Source organism: Typopeltis vanoorti, chromosome 1 (genome assembly GCF_054136105.1).
Source record: "Typopeltis vanoorti isolate ZY-2024b chromosome 1, IOZ_Tvanoo_1.0, whole genome shotgun sequence".
Taxonomy (NCBI): Eukaryota; Metazoa; Arthropoda; class Arachnida; order Uropygi; family Thelyphonidae; genus Typopeltis; species Typopeltis vanoorti.
In genome coordinates this window covers 118221010-118239061 of record NC_143549.1, presented here as the reverse complement: position 1 = coordinate 118239061, position 18052 = coordinate 118221010, and the positions used below count along the sequence as shown (strand labels likewise).

The 18052-nt window shown below is 37.6% G+C and overlaps 1 protein-coding gene across 1 annotated transcript in view; it reads left to right on the top strand.

Annotated features, from left to right (window-relative positions):
- Positions 1–18052, top strand: part of LOC150110347 (uncharacterized) — a 227789-nt gene that overhangs the window by 63184 nt on the left and 146553 nt on the right. The window contains exon 7 of the mRNA XM_090396216.1: positions 12610–12705. Coding sequence (XP_090252342.1) covers positions 12610–12705 — 96 coding nt within the window. The remainder of the gene's footprint in view (positions 1–12609; positions 12706–18052) is intronic.

Here is an 18052-nt window from a genome sequence, read left to right as displayed (position 1 = left end):
AGACATCTTGTGAAACAATCACCCGAGAGTTCCGCAGTGCTACTAACTGTCCAACCACTACCATGACTGTGCGTCGAGAGTTAAGAGGAATGGGGTTCCATGGTCAAGTAGCTGCCGATAAACCTAACATTTCTTCTGTGAACGCTAACAGCCGCCTGCAGTAGCGTTAAGAGTAACGCAACTGAAGAGTTGACAACTGGAAACGTGTGATTTGGAGTGATGAATCACGCTTTGCAATGTGGCATTCCGATGGGAGGGTCTAGGTGTGGCGAATGCCTGGGAACGATTCCTGTTAGCGTGTGTGTGTGTGTGTGTAATGCCAACAGGTAAATTTGGAGGGGTGGCATTACACTGTTGGAGTGTTTTTCGTGGAATGGACTTAGACCTCGAAACACTGCATAAAAATCTAAATGCGGAGGAGCGCAAGAACGTTTTGACCCGTTACATATCATCCACATTAGAAGAGCAATTCAATGATGACTATTGTCCATATAAGCATGACAATGCTACCTGCCATAAAGCAAGGTCTGTGAGGGAATGATGTTTGCACAATAACGTTACAGGAATGGACTGGGCGGAAAAAAGTCCTTACCTGAATCTCACAGAACAGCTTTGGAATGACTTACAACGTCAATTTTACTCCATATCCTCTAACGATCCACATGACGAACTGCACTGGTTACAGCTCTTCAGGAAGAATGGGCTGCCATTCCTTCAGAGACATTCTGACACCTGGTAGAAAGTCTCTCCGTCAGAGTTAGATCTGTCAGAAATCAAAGAGTGGATCCACCCCGTATTAATGTCCACATTAATACTGAAAGTGTGCCACAGGGAATGTCTCATTACACTTTCGAGTAGGTATACAGATAATTTTGATCAGATAGTGTATCATCGCCCTCGTTGTTCTGTCCGGTTAGGGTCGGTGAGTGTGGTTTATCGTTCGCTGCGGATAGCTCTTGCAGTTGAATCCCTGAGCTTTCATCTCAGTATGGAATCTTGGATTGTTGACTTGAATGTACCAATTCTTCTACAATTTGTACACCAGTTCGTCCTATAATATAATATCCTATCACAACATCTGTTTTAAACACCAACAGTTCTTTTCTTGCAACGGTTTCGTGTAGACACAGTTGCCTAGTCTTGGGAGTATCATATTCTTCCGATTTATACCGGCTACAAACACGCAACTCGTTACATATCAAGATACACCTATCTTATGGGAATGTCTGTTGACTTGTTTCAAAGCATTGTACGAGTATGTGCTCGAAGAGAGAGAGAGAGAGAGAGAGAGAGCTTTATTAGATCCAAATATTCATAGATGAGAAGAACAGAACTGCATGTTTCTACCACTAATGTAATCAAATAATATAACTTAAAAATATTGGTTACTATGGAGTTTCCCTACCTTATTGGTGTCGACTATTCAATTTGGCTGGAAAGTCATTGGTTTGAATAATACCTTCCACCCATCTAGTACGCAGAAAAAGTTTATTTTTTCATCTGACTGTGAGCAAACCAGTGGTATAGGTTGGGGGGGGGGTGGGGGGGGGGGGGGGTGGGGGGGGGGGGGGGTGGGGGGGGGGGGGGGTGGGGGGGGGGGGGGGTGGGGGGGGGGGGGGGTGGGGGGGGGGGGGGGTGGGGGGGGGGGGGGGTGGGGGGGGGGGGGGGTGGGGGGGGGGGGGGGTGGGGGGGGGGGGGGGTGGGGGGGGGGGGGGGTGGGGGGGGGGGGGGGTGGGGGGGGGGGGGGGTGGGGGGGGGGGGGGGTGGGGGGGGGGGGGGGTGGGGGGGGGGGGGGGTGGGGGGGGGGGGGGGTGGGGGGGGGGGGGGGTGGGGGGGGGGGGGGGTGGGGGGGGGGGGGGGTGGGGGGGGGGGGGGGTGGGGGGGGGGGGGGGTGGGGGGGGGGGGGGGTGGGGGGGGGGGGGGGTGGGGGGGGGGGGGGGTGGGGGGGGGGGGGGGTGGGGGGGGGGGGGGGTGGGGGGGGGGGGGGGTGGGGGGGGGGGGGGGTGGGGGGGGGGGGGGGTGGGGGGGGGGCACTGGCTCGCTGTCTCTTGTAAGTAATGTCCCTCATGTGTTCTTCCATACGCAATTCGACAGATTTGTCTGTCTGCCCAAAGTAAGGAATATCACAGTCACACAATATTTTATATACACCAGGGTATTTTAGATGATGATGATGACAAGGTTTTGGGAGGCTTATTAAGAAAGAGTTTTGGACGTGGAGTGAACAAGGTTCTGATATTGTATTTTCTTAGAACCTTTGCTGAATTATGTGAAACTACTTATATAAGGAATAGAAATATTTCCTTTGAATCTATTTGTTTCTTCTGAGTGATATCTAGGAGGATTAAGAAGGAATTTTGCAATGATTCTCTTGGAATATCCATTAACTTTGAAAGTAGTTTTGAGATAGTTAATTTCTGTAAGAAGTTCATTTGGGTCATTCATAAGAGAACGGGTTCTATGTCCCAAGGGGGAAACTATTCCAAGCTTATGAGGAGGAAAATTATGGTAATGACTATGCAGATATCTGTTGGTTTGCGTTGGCTCTCCATAAATCAATATTTTGAGTTTTCCAGAGGAGCGTGTCAGTTTGACATCAAGAAAAGGCAGGGAATTAGAATTGCGTATGGAAAAACACATGAGAGACATTACTTACAAGAGACAGCGAGCCAGTGCATTATCAAGTCATATCCGTTTCTCCTCTAATCCTAATGATGAAAGCCAAAGTCACAAAGTCTGTTGGGAAAAATCTACTAACATCTTCTGTTGCAATGATGAACTAGAGAGAAAAATCGTAGAATCTAGGGAATCATCTTCAATGCTGTTGATCTAAATAATAACTTGATCTACAACCTCCCAGATAGTCATTCAGCTGTAATCATGTACTGGCGTTCACGAGATGCTACTAGCACGTACTTTCCCAACAATACCAATAACGAAAGAACAGCTTTAAAAACAATCACACAACGTTTTAATGTTAATTATGTATAGAGACTCTCTGTATGATGTTCTTAGTTTATTTAAGCTTCAGTGGTTTAGTTTATTTAAGCTTCAGCGTTATATATATATATATATATATATATATATATTACGGTTCTTCTGAAATGTAGACAGGATCGCATTTTGATGGCATTAAAAATCATCGAGTTTTCCTTCCCTAACTAGAAGAAAGCAAGGAGAATGGCATTTAAGGACATTTGTAAAAGAAGGTGATATAGCTGTAGGTTATGATGATTGCATCTGACATCACCCGGGGCACACCAGCATTAACTGAAACCTCTGATTAAAAGAATCCACCCACGATAATCGCAATGAATGATTGGAGAGAAAGCTGACATTCACAAAGGGAAGAGGAATACCATAAGACGATAGTTTGGTATGAAGGCCACAATGCCAGACCCGATCGGATCCCTACGAAATAACAAAAGTGATCACTTCTTCGAATTTTCAATCACTTACATCTATAGCAGGACGAGGTTTATTAGGAGACTAAGTTCACTGTGGAATGATTAAATTGAATGTCAACGTTTTCTATTGCATGAAATTCTGAGAGATGCTTGTGTGTGTGTGTGTGTGCGTGCGTGTGTGTGTGTGTGTTTTGCGTTTTCCTCCCAATAGTAACAATACAGGAGGTAATTTATTCCTACATGCTCCATTGCATTATAATGCTTATATTTCATGTATCTTACAAGTAATTTACATTTATATTTATATTTTTGTATCAATTTTCATATCTACATTTATATATATATATATCACAAGGATTGCAAGTTGATTTTATTAGCAAATTTAACTAATTCTATGTAATACCTTTCGATAAGTCTCTGCTTTGACACTGGCCACGTCTTCAGAAGTGATGATGTGTTGTATTAGGGGCATCCGGATGGAGTCCAATAGCTAACAGTCGTAAAGTATGTGGTCAACAGTCTGTTGAAGGTGGCTGCAGATGCATGATGGTGATTCCAGGATATGGAATCTGTGTAGATAATGTCTTAGTTTTCCGTATCCCGTTAGTTGCGTGGTTAAACCTGAAGAAATTGAGTGTTTTTCAGTCGGAGTCTGCTTCTGATGTTAGGAAAGAATTATTTTGTTGTTGATCTGTTTTTTGATGTTTTCCATTCTTCTTCCCACATGTCTAGGTTTTTCTCTTCTACGCGTTTTTTTTTAGCAGATTTCTGATAACTTGTTTCTAGCCGTTCGTTTCCGGCTGCTTCTTTAGCCAACTGATCCGCTCTCTCGTTTCTTGCTATTCCAGTATGCGCTTTCACCCAGCAGAACTTGATTTTCTACCCCTCTAAAGGGAGATTCCGAACCAGATTTCTTGTCTGTTCTATTAATCCAATATGGTTGTTCTGTTTTTTTTTTTTTGCCGTCTTCTGCTATCTTGCTTCTGCTATCACTGTAAATTGTTGCTGTCTTTTGCTGAGAGGCGTTGAGTTCTAATTCCTGGAGATACATAAGTGACTGAACTAGAGCAAGTTGTTCTGTTTGGGTGTTGGAACAGAGAGGATGCAGTCTAGAGCAGCGTTCTTGTATAATAGACTGTCTGTTGTATGCAGTGAACGAACTACCGACGTTCCTTTCGGTTTTGCTTCCGTCAGTGTATATTTGGAATTCGTCACTTTCAGAGCTTTTCTTCTCCTTAATATTTGTTTTCTATGCTGGTTCCGGCCACGTACTGTAGGGAAGCGGACTTTCGTAGCTATTTGAATCGATGTTGTAACTTTCGATATATCTTCCGGAAGTGAATTCATATATACGAGATAATTCTTGTATTTTCAGGCAGATCGGTGTTAGAGCTGCAATAACGCAAGGTGCCTCGAAAGATATTGTCCTGTATCCTTTAAGTATGCGTGTGGCTATAAGGTGATGACCTCTGTTTAGGTTTTGTCGGTTTATCTTTGATTTTAGTGTATGTTTCCAGGTAGTTGCAGCATAGGATATCAGTGGTAGTATAGCACCGGTATATATCGTTTTCAGCGCTCGTTGGCCTAATCTCCCCCTCCCCCCCTCAATCCGTGCCGACCTAGCTAGGAGGTTTACTACTTGTAAGGTTTTTTTGGCTCCACATGAGATATGCTTACTGAATGTGAGTTTTTCGTCTATTGTTACTCCTAGGTATTTTAGCTCACTGGCTACCTCGAGAACTTCTCTGTTTAGGAAGACTGTTACAGGTAGTTTTGATTTTTTTCGTAAGATGTGGAGCACTTTAGACTTGGTGCTGTTGAAGGTCAGTTTCTTCTCGCGTGCCCACTCTGCAATTTTAAAGAGTTCTTCGTTGGTCGTTACTTCTAACTGTAAGCCCTCACGTCTCCGAATCATTATCATCGGCGAAGGCCATGGCTTTTGTTTCTGTAGTGAAAGGAAGTCTTAAAAGCGAGTCGTACGGGATGCTCTAGAAACCTAGCCCACAGCAGGAACCTTGTGGACAGGCTCGTTTGATGTTTTTCATTAAAGTTGTGGTTTTTAGTGTCACAGTTGCTCTTCTGTCTGAAAAATAATTTTTTGTAAGGTAGAATACGTTTTTAGGGAATTTTAAATCTATTAACTGATTGATTATGGCTGGCCGCTACACAGCATCGAAGGCTCCTTGTGTATCGAGTGAAATCAGTAGTATATCTTTTTTTTTTTCTGTAGACTGTGTTCTGCGAATTCTTTCACCTCTATAATTGCGTCTACTGTGCTGAACTGAGCTCTCAGTGCATATTGATTGCTGCTTAATAAGTTTCTTGAGTAGATGTGGTGCATTATTCGGTTTATTAGAAGTTTTTCTAGTTCCTTGCAAGCGACGTTTATGAGGCTATTGGTCTGTGTATGTTAATTTTCGTTGGATGTTTCTTTTACTGGTTTGATTACAGGTATATTTTTGAGTGTTTCCGTATTGAAGGAAATCGTCCTCTTTTTAGGCATTTGTTGTAAACTGTTGTTATGTATTTGGGGAATTCGAGAAACGCTGTTAAGAGTATGTCGCTGCTTATTCCATCTTCTCCAGGAGTTTTTCTTGGTTCCATTGATCTTAATATTGACTCAATTTCATTAGTTGCAAATGAGTCGTCGTCAGGAAAGTCTATATCTGTTTCCATTCTTTGTCTGTAAGTTTTGTGGATTTCTTCATCTGTTGATTCATCTTCATCAGGAATAACCTTCTCTATCATAATACCTGCAGTTTCTGTAAGTTGCTATTGTAGGTGCCGTCTGTTTTCTTGATAGTTGATAGTATAGGTGTTGTCTTGCTCTTGCTTGCTGCTAATTTATGCAATTCCAAGGATTCGATACGGCTGAAACGGTACAAAATTTTTTCCATGATTCTGTTTTCGCGTTTGTAATTTAGGACTGATAACTGTATTTGGCTTTATAGTTCTGTCTTCTGCTCTCTCTTAAATCTTGGTTATTGTATATTCTTTGGTATTGTCGTCTGAGTGCGTTAACACGTTTTCTTAGGACTGTTAGTTCGTCGTTCCACCACGGTACTGATTTTTTTCCGTCTATGTTTAGCTTCTTGGTTGTTCTGAGTGTTTTATCGCTAGATGTTTTCAATCCTGATGAAAGTGCTTCTGCAAGGAAGTCTATATCGGTTTGTGCTGATGCCCAGATGGCTAGGTTCTTGTCTAAGCTGAGCTGTTTTTCACTGTTCGCATTAAAGTGATGTTCTAAGATTAAGCGTGAAAATTATCTTTTTAATGCTTTTATACATTTCTCTACGTTGGCTTTATTGGTGAAGTATTTGAGGTTAATGCGGTAATTTTTGTTATCTATTCCGTTTAAATTTTTGTTACTGATGATGAAACTTATTATGCTATGGTCAGAACAGCTTTCCTCTTCTTCGTATTTCCATTCAGAAACGAGGAGTAAAATAGCGTTGTTTTTCATTATTAGATGGATGAAGCCACTTCCTCTGCTATTTTCGAATGATGGAGTGTTACAGTCGTCGTTTAGTATGTGTAGGGAATTTTATGCTATCAACTCTTCCACATTTTTCCCTCTATTGTTTGTGTTTTCATTAAACCATAATACCTAATGGGCGTTGCTATCTATTCGAAGTATTAGGCCGTGGTTGGTGGTAAACTCCGCGATGTTGCTCGTTTTTTCTAAGTCGTGTTTTATGTCTGTGTGATAATCGAGATACATAATCGCAGCAAAAGTTTTAATTCCTCTGAACGTAATTTCAATAAGTACCGAGTCCTCGTTACTGTGCTGGGTAATTAATATTTCCTCGACTTCAGGGTTTACTACGAGTATTGCCGCTCTCTTTCTTTCTAATCCTTTGGAAAATATTTTTTAATTACTTGGAAAGCTGCATATTTTGTTGTTGATATTGTAGGGTTCTTGTGTTAATGCCAGTCCTATGTTTTTTTTCTATTTATGAGTCCTGTTAAGTTATAGACAGCATTGAGAGAGCGTTGTAGATTTATTTGAAGGCATGCCTGGAAAGTAGTGCTGTTTCTAAAAGTTTTATTATTCCTTTCCATAATCTATGTTTTGGATTTTGAACTGTTTGTAGTAGATATATGTCGGGCAGTCTTTGCTTAATGCCATGTCTTTGCAATCATTTCTGGTTTTGGCGTACTTGTTTTGATTTTGGCAATTTATGCAATTCATCTCGGACTTATTTCGTGGGCACTCGCTGAACTTATGTTCTTTAGAGCAGAATGGGCAGGTGGTTTTTCCCGTGCAGTCTCATGTATGATGGTGAAATTTATTGCAGTTAAAGCATCTCAGAACGCTTATAGTCTGCGCAATGGCAAATTCTCCATACGATTTTGACACCGGTTTTCGGTAGTTTGGTCCTCACCGTTGGATCGACTTTTATAACCAAGTTTATTTTGTTCGTTTTTTTATTTGTCATGATACATTTCTGTGTCATCATTGTGTCGCCGATAAAGACTTATTCGTTCTGCATGCGGATTCGGTCAATTGCATTGTTGGTATCGACTTCACTGGGAATGTCATATATAATTAGTCTTGGAAGATATTTTCTACTGGGATTTGTTACTAATGTGTCTTTACATTCCTTCGTGATTTTGTTATGTAGCAAATCTATGTCGGTCTTTTCTTTCGATTCAATTAAGACTCCTGCGTTATCAATATTTTTCATTTTTGTCATTCCGACTTTGATTTTCCTTGGGTCGATTTTTTCTTTGATGATATTTTTAGTTCCCTCGCTGTTTAATTGAGATATCCGTTTCACTATTAGTTTACAGCATGGGTTGTTTTCAGATTAATCTTTGTTTTTAGCGTTGTGTTCAACGGCATGCGAGTATAGTTGAGTAGACTGAGCTAGGTTAGCCTGTTCCTGGTTGTTGGTAGCAGTCTGTGGTTCTATTGATACTTTAGTATCATTTTTCATTTTATTGAAAACCATTTTTAATTCACTCACCACGGTTAGCATGTCCTTTTTAAAATCGTTCTTTAAATTGTCGTTTACTTTGGCTACATTACACAGCAAATCTAGGGCTTTTTCGAATTCTAATTCTTCCCATGCTGCCATTTCAATATTACTCGAGTTGTAGTATTATATCCTCCTATTGAACTGCTAACTTTTCCAATGTACAAAGTTTAAGAAAAATATATTTTTCCTAGTTACTTGTTCCTGGAAAAGACACTTCCATTGAATTATGTTTCCAGTGGTAGCAGTTGAGAGGATAGCAGCTAAACTTATTATGCACGGGTCGTTGTTTTGAGGGTAACTGAACGATAGATACAATCAGAACAGCAGTATTCAGTCCATAAAGATAGAATAAAATTAATTCATACGCGCTTAGAACTGTGAACTATACAGTAAATTACTCACTATTAGATAGATCACTGTACAAGCTATCATTCGATACCAGATGCATCCCAATTATTCTGTTCGATACCGCACAAATCATAGTAAAAGCAAGACGATTTCAGGCACCTCCGTTCGCGTCCGAGCCCACTCGTCTCTCTGTGTGTGTGTGTGTGTGTGTGTGTGTGTGTGTGTGTGTGTGTGTGTGTGTGTGTGTGTGTGTGTGTGTGTGTGTGTGTGTGTGTGTGTGTGTGTGTGTGTGTGTGTGTGTGTGTGTGTGTGTGTGTGTGTGTGTGTGTGTGTGTGTGCGCGCGTGCGTGCGTGCGTGCGTGTGTGTGTGTGTGTGTGTGTGTGTGATTTTTTGCGTTTTTGCAATTTTTGGAGCAATTTTGATATTTTAAGAGATTCGTGGTGTTTTTGTAGGATTTTAACCGCATTGATTGGAATATTTGCACTGTTGTCGTGATTGGGAGTAGGGGTGACTTGCATGGGGGTGAAGGAACCTGAAGATCTCCACTCACACACATAAAGTATCCAGACTACAATCTAAATGAGGTTATGTCCCGTGTATATACCGCATTGAGAAGACATCGATTCATTTAGCATAATTTATTAGTTTCTCCTTCTATATCTGGTTTATATAATTTTAGTACACTTCAATGGATAGTGAGAAAATCACTTATTATTGACGTTAAGAAGTTTACTGTATATAAGATAACTGTCAGCGAAGAATATGTGACGTAGATTAACGATGCTGTTTGCGATAAATTCACGGTGTGTTATAATGATTATTACTAGTGTGATCCTGTTCGTGATCCGAGTAAGCAAGATTTATCATTAATCAAGACCAAATCTGATACAGAATAATTCCTTGTTTTTATTATTGATTTGCTCCAATGAATTGCAATACACACAACTGAATGAAGAACAAAGATTTCATCTGAAATTTTCCCGAATGTTCATCAAAGATTAAAAGGCACAAAGCGAAATGCTTTGTGTATAACACTGTTTGTTTCTTTGGTGACTTTGCTGTCCGTCTGCAGACCTAAAATTTTTGACGCAGTATTTACTTAAGTATCTAAGTTGTAAGCGCAAAAAATACTTCTTTCTATAAACAATTATATAGTGGTATTTTGAAGACACAATACATTTATTTAGCAAATACTCTCTAACCATTCTTATGAAAGACCTAATGACTAATATCATATTACTCTAACTATCTTATTATCGCTCATCCGTACATTCCATCTTAAAGAAAGAGCTTATATTTGTGTTATACAGATTTAATCCTCAGTGTTCCACAGATCTACAATCGATCTGTCTTCTGAACATGAACTTCAAGAATGCTACGAATAATCGGATAATATACAATATGCTATATGATTACTTGTGAAATTTTGCAATTTAAGGAGAAACATTCATCTGAAAAGAGAATTTTTCAGCCAACATATAAGTCAGATAATTTGAATGTTAGACTTCTTCTTTTCCTATAGGACTATTTTGATTTAAGAAGGAAAAAAAATAGTTAAATATGGATGATTCTGACCTTTACAAAATATGGTAGGAAATATCTTCAAGAAATTTTAAATTTGGATGCAATGAAATACAAATTGCATTGTCATTGCACATTCACAGAACTTAAAAGTATGTTTTTAGAATGTCTTTTTAAAGAAACTGTCAAAATGTGAAGATTTATTACGTAAATCTATAGATAATCTCTGGAAAACTCTTTTTCTAGAATGTTTCCGAAATCATATATGATTCAAATAAATGTTAGAATCCTCTTAATTCAGTTGACTCTGAAGAAAAACAAAACCGATTTCAATTCTAATACTTATTAAATGAAAGATTTCCTTCTTACAAAACAGCCTTCTCCATCTTTTTTCAGGAACCATACATGATAAATCTGAGAGTTCTAAATCAAGGGTCGGAGATCAGCCGACTGCATGCAGCCCAAAATTGCATTTTTGACGGGCCATGAAAAGTTGACCATGCTTACATGGCATGCGGCTCATATGTTGAATTATTTAAATAATAATTTTATAATATGAATAAAAAATTTTAAATAATTTTATACCTATACTTCGTGCTATCGTTGTGCAGCTTGGCCTATCAACCTTGTGAGCCATCATAATAATCATTATAGATAATAATCATTTTAGATTGAGTTTCATTTTCATTCTTGTTTCATATCTCGTACTTTAAATATTTCTGTGTTTTTTAAGATTGATATAATAAACACTGATAAAAGGAGTATTTTTTCCCTCACCGTTTTCGCTTAATTAAACACTTGCGGCCTGATTATTAAAAATAGAAGTTGAATGTGGCCCGCGAGTCTGAAAAGGTTGCCGACCGCAGTTCTAAATGAAAATTTTTGAAATCTTCGAGCTCTGTGCTTCCAATCGAATCTCCTTAAGTTTAAATTAAATGTTATCTTCTTTATGAATGGAGACATCTAATAAGCACGTTATTCAAAATAAAATTCAAGAGTGATAAATGTTTTGTAATTAAAACTGTGAAGAAGAAAATTAACAGCAAAATTAATCTTATTAAAACTTTTCAAGATATTTCATGATTTTTGAATTCAGGAAAACAAAATAATCTTTGTAAATGTATGAAAAATACTCATAACATACCTGAGGAATTTTAACGTCCGACTTGCGCTGTTCGACATTGAAATTTTGTGTACGTCTTACATTGCAGACTTTGCGTAATTATAAAGGAATTAATTTTCAAAAACAGAAAATATCTGATGTAAGAAGAAATGAAGTCATACATATTGTTTGAGACCTGTTCTATTCACTGAAAATTGAAGTAATCTGCTTATTCCCTGTCCAGAGTTGCAATGTCACATTCATAATAAAAATGTGAAGGTTCCACTTGAACCGAGTAATGGACAGGAAACCCCAGAAAGCTAATAACAAGAAACCGAAAGATAGTCTCGTAATGACGGTATGGTAACCTCGCAATTAATATAAGCATTATATTACGTATCGAAACTTCAGAGAACACGGAAGGGGAGAATTAATAGGTAGACCTACCTAATGGGACGTACTATCGTATTCAACAGAAGGACCGTTGCACATAAGTCAGAACATCACATACATTGATAAAATAAACATTACCTCCGGTTCATCGAGCACTGAAAGTCGATGATAAGATGGGAAAAATTCCTGTTTTTGTTTTTTTTTTTCTCTTCTCTCAGTTGGATCGATGACTATAAGTGTAGCTGACTCCTGAAGAAAATCTCATACTTGAATGCATCATCCCGGATATAAGATTTCCGTATGCCTGAATTGTTATTTCACCATTTAACTGTGCCTGGAAGAATGAATGTTGATAGACAGACAACATTTGAGAGATCGTTTCAGGAGAAAGAAATTAAAAGAAACGTGACTGCTTGTGCAAAGTCACGATGATCAACCAATAGAACACTTGAGGAAAGAACAACAGAACAATAGAACAATGGAACAACGAAAATAGAATAATAAGACGAAATTGAACACCGGCTATGACCAGTCTGAATCTGTTCCATGGTCAATGCACGGGTTACCTGAGCCTTGTACCTGGAATAAGCTTTGTGACTTCATTTTTGGAAATCTAAACTAACCTTTTGTTTCTAGAACAGAATTCCGAATTATAACATCCTTATTTTATTCAAGAAGTAATGTGTTCTAAATTTATCAAAACTCTACACCACTTTCTGTACGAAATTATCATAAAAAAGTTACCTTTCATTTATATTACATTACTATGATAATTGATTATATTACATACCTTCTAAAGAAAGATCTAATTAACTGTTATAAACAATAATTCTTTTCGGTAATCTTTTTTTTCAGTTCTAGATCTTCAGTGTGCATTTGGTGAAAAGAAAACGCTATGTGCAGGATGGACTAGCACAGATAGTTGGATGCAGTACGACAAGCAACATCGAGGTAACTTTAGCTTTGTACAGAGTTAAAAATTATTATGTCAGACTTTACAAAATTGAAGATTCAATATAAATCGAATATCTTAAAATGGTGAAAAAAGTCATATATTTTCATTAGATTTGTGATATAGTCTAAATAATAGATCATATATATAATATTATAAGCTTTAATTTACGATATAACGTGCTATGTACTGCTAATATGTCTTGTTCACTCAGGTTTGAGTCGATATAGGAAAATTCCTTAAATTGTTCAGGAGTGGCTTTTCTTAGGTCCTTTAGGTTAAGGGTCCCCCCATTCAAAGTATATGCTATTCACAGAGGAGTTAGCCCAGCTGGAGACCTGGAACACGGGTTCTCCTAAAGATCCATTAAAGGATGTAATGACGATTGCTCCACCTTTAACGTTGTGCTTGGCAGAGCTACTCTTTTCTTCTTCAAAAACTTCTGATGAAGCTGGGTAAATTTTCTGTTCTTCTTCATGTCGTGGGATGTTTTCAGAGAAGAGCACCGATTTTGATTTCTTTGTATCTTCCCTTTCTTTGTCCCTTGACCTCTTTGTTGTGAAAGTTGTGATTTCCATGTCTTCTATTCTATTTTCTACAGTTTTGTCTGCGACTTCAGTGATAAGAATTTCTTAGTTTGTACTACATTTCTTCCTCTTAATTGGTATGTATCCTGAATACAATATCTTTTTATACCTAATTTTTTCTTTGTTGTTTTAAATTAAAGTGGCATGTGGGATCACACAAAATTTTTGAAACTGTACGTAAGTCTTCAAATTAAGGAGAAAATGTAATCCAGTTATTAATGCATTGTGTGTTGATACTCTCTTTTGTGCTATTGGCACGCTACTGCATACAGAACTTTGAATTCTTATTTGAACGTCTAAATATTTTTCATCCGTGATATTTTAAAATTAACTCTCTCACCGGGGTTTGTCTCAATTTTTGAAAGGCCCATCCTTTATTTTTCGAATATTACTTCCTCTTCTTCCTTTTTAAGACCTTTCGTGTTCTTTGTTTTTTATACGACTTCCACCCGAAAGGTTTTTATTTTATATAAACATTGAACATATTAGTGCAGTCAGTCAGTGTGTGTGTGTGTGTGTGTGAGAGAGAGAGAGAGAGAGAGAGAGAGAGATTTATGTATGAGTATGATTGCAATTAATGCTTATCATTTTAAATATAAAAGCCACAATAATGAGTCCTCATCATCGTCATCAGCCATTGTCGATCTACTGCTGGATGAAGGCCTTTCCAAGATTACTGCAAAACTCTGTCCATGGCTCTCCTTTTCCATGTCACTTTTGCAAATCTTATGATATCATCAATCCACCGTGATTTAGGTCGGCGTCGTGGTCGTTTTTCCTTTCGTAGTATCCAATCCTATACTTCTCTTGTCCAATACTGATCTTGTCTTCGAGCAATATGCCCAGCCACTTCAGATGTTTCACTCTTCCTATGATGTCAGAGACGTCGGTTTACTATCTTACCCATGTATTCCTTTTGTGATTCCAATCTCGTGATACAGAGCATACTTCTTTCCATACTAAATTGTGTTGTTCTTAATTTTTGAATTTCCTTTGTATTCGGTTTCCATGTTTCACAGCCATATGTCAGTATAGGAGGAATACACCGGTTAAAAACTTTGGTAGTTGGTATAATGGTAGTTGGCTTTTGAATATTGAATGTAACTTTCCAAATGCTTTCCACCCAAGCATCGTGCGCCTTTTAATTTCGTCCATGATATTTTGTTCCATTTATATCTGTTGTCCTAAGTATATGTAATGATCTACTTCTTTAATTTCTTCATTATTGATTTATATTATTTCTGGTTGGACAATAATGAGTATTTCTATATATTATATTTTTGTATAAAGGTATTTTTTGGTGTAAATTAACAAGTAAGTAGTCATTATAAATATTTAAGATGTGTTCCTTTGTCATTATCACTCCTGTTATCGTAACGTGTTGAAGATGAAACGGAATATCCTATAAACTATCTTGAAAACATCATCATGTTATATTCTTTCGGATACATGTCAGAAATTATACTGTTATAATGATACAAGATTTTTTGTAGGAGCACTGTAAAGTTCTTGATGTGATTCACTTACACACCATAGACGCTTTTGAGTGCAACAGAATATCGTCAGCAAAATCAGTCAGTCTTTTGATATTTTCCGCAGCCGATTTCTTTATTGTCGAAAACTAAAGAGATGAGTGCCCATAAACTTTTATGAACTTCGAATGAATTTCTTTTGGCGTTAAACCTTCTTTTACAAAGAATTTTATAACTGCCTGATACTCAATTTTATCCATTTCAAAGGATACAGACAACAATTTTGCTTCAGACAGCTGTATAAAAGAAACTACTTGATAGAATGACTTGCAATTTCACATGGATGCTTATGATTGTAGGTACCAACTTAGAAAAAATCTAGCCGATAGTCTTGCCATCTGTGGTCAGGCAGAGAACGTTTCTGCTCACCAACCTATATATATATATATATATATATATATATATATATATATATATATATATATATATATATATATATATATATATATATTCTTTGTCTTCTTCTTCATCCTATCCAGGTTCTAGGCCAAGTGGCCTGTTACGGACTGAGTTCATATTCTTCTTGGTCATCCACTATTTCTTGTTCCTCTAGTCTTATATATTAAGATCTTTTTTGGTAATCTTTCTCTCTGCGTTCTTGATATATGGTCTAGCCAGTTTTTCCTATAATTAATCACTGAGTCTGTTATGGAATTAATTTTAAGATTTTTAATTATGTCTATTTCTTTTTATTATATAATAGGGTTAGTGTTTCTGTTTTTCTAAGGAAGTTCATTTCTGCTGCTTGAATTCTCTGTATATCTCTTTCTCCAAAGGTCCATATCTTACTTCCATATAATAGTGTAGCTTTGGCTGTTGTTTTGTAGACTCTGAGTCGTGTGTTTCTGTACGTAATTAGATTTAAAGGTTCTGGTAATAAATCCAATGATTTTTATAGTTTGCCATCTTAAACTCAATGTCTATTTCATTTATGTGAGATAGTTTACAGCCCAGGTATTTGAAATTATCAACTTTCTCAATTACTTTATTATTTATTAATATTTTAATTCTGGCAGGGTTATCTCCATGAAGAGCTGTGACTTTAGTTTTCCCCGTTGATATTTCCAGGCCATATTGTTCTATAATATTATTTAAATCATAGATTGATTTCTGCAGTTCGTCTTCAGTCTTTCCAAAGATGATCTGATCATCTGCAAAGAGGTAGCGTGTCTATTTTTCTATGTCGATTAATTTGGAAACCACATGTATTTATTTCTCTCCATTTTTTGATATTGTCCATCTATATATTATATAATATGGATGATAAAGGACAGCCTTGATGGACTCCTCTATTTATTGGTTTCCAAGTAGATATGGTATCATTTTTCTTTATTGCCATTTCATTATTGTGGTATATGTTCAATAGAGCATTGTATAGTTGGTTTGGAATGTGATATTCCTTTAAAGTTTCCCATAGTATATTTCTCAAAAGTTTATCAAATGCTTTTGTATAATCAATAAAAGTTATGAGTGTTTCAATGTTGTATTCTCTATATTTTTCTATAATTATTTTAAAATAAAAGCCCAGAGTCTATACATGATCTTCCCTTAGGAATCCGTTCTGTTCTTCTCCCAGCTGTGATTCTATAGGGGACAAGTGGTTCCCAAAGTGTGCGTCGCGGCTTCCTCACAGTGACGCAGCGATTACACAATTTTCATAATTTTATATCCATTTTGAATTCAATGTGATAGGACGGGTCATCTAGAGACCTGATGCAAACCACTAACTCAGTAATAACTGTTTGCAGAAGCCTCCACAAATGTTACTAGATGGCGCTTTACAATAATTAAGTTTCGATTGTTTTAGTAGTTTCTCAAACTTTTTCGGTACTTTGTGTTCGTATATAAATAGCTGTCGGTTTCACGCGGTCTTAGTGTTGAATTAGTTTTCGGAGCTCGTATCAACTGAATATTGTTGTGATTTAGTCACGTGACGTTTTTGAAGTATTTCTTCTCGTATGTATTTTTAAAAATGGATCGGTTTTTACTAAACAGTAATAAGCGTTGTGAGAGAGAAAACAAAGAGGGCACACCGTCAAATAGTGGCAATAGTGAGAAGAATTGTAAATTTCGAAAATATGAAGACAGTTATTTGGACTTGGGTTTTACAGCGACAGAAGTCAATGGTGAAGGGAGGCCGCAGTGAGTACTGTGTATGACAGTTTTGGCACAAGAGTGCATTCTACCAAGTAAGTTGAAAAGCTATTTAGAAACTAATCATCTCAGCATGGTTAGTACATCTCGTGACTACTTTACCAGAAAGTTAAACGAGTTAAATCAACAAAAAGGTAGTTTGTATAAGCAGGCGCAATACTAAGCAATAATTTGCTAGCATCTTACAAGGTGGCATAGAATCGCAAGATATAAAGCGCCTCATACCATCGCAGAAGAACTCAGTCTACCGGCTGCTGTAGATGTGGTGAAGATTATGATCGGTGAGTCTGCTGGGAAGCTACTTTCAAAAGTGCTTTTGTCCAATAACACCATTAGTCGCAGAATACAGCACATAGCGGAGGACTCTGAGATCCTCAATGATCAATTCATTGAAAAAAAAATAAAAGGGAAGGAATTTGGGTTGCAGCTGGATGAGGCCACAGATAATAATAATGATGCTCACTTGATTTGCTATTTACGGGTTATAGATGGTAATAACATTGTAGAAGACCTTCTCTCTTTTGTTAAAATATCACTGCTGGTGCTAAGGCTCAAGACTTGTTCGAGATCCTTGATACTTTTATATCCGAAAATAATTTGAAGTGGACAAAGTGTGTTGGTGTCTGTACTGATGGTGCTCGTTCTATGTTCGGCTGTTATGGAAGATTGAAGGCACTTATTTGAAGCAAAGCCCCTGATGCACTGTGGACTCATTGCGTTATTCACAGGGAAACACTCGCGTCAAAATATCTGAGTCCTACATTGAACCAGGTCTTAGAATATGTAGTGAATATAGCAAACTTTATTTATAAAAACTCTGCCGTTGAAGGCAAGGTTTTTCAAAAAACTATGTGAGGATATGGGATCCGAGCACGACTTTGTTGTACTACAGCACTTTGCGATGACTGTCTCGTGGTAATGTTTGGTCTTCAGTTCTTCGTCTTGAACTGCGAACAGGAAATTTATATTTTCCTTAAAGAGGACGACCACAAGTATACCGAAAGTTTTGTGAATGAGGATTTTTTGAAAAAACTAGCATACTTATGTGATATTTTTGAAAAGATTAATGCTCT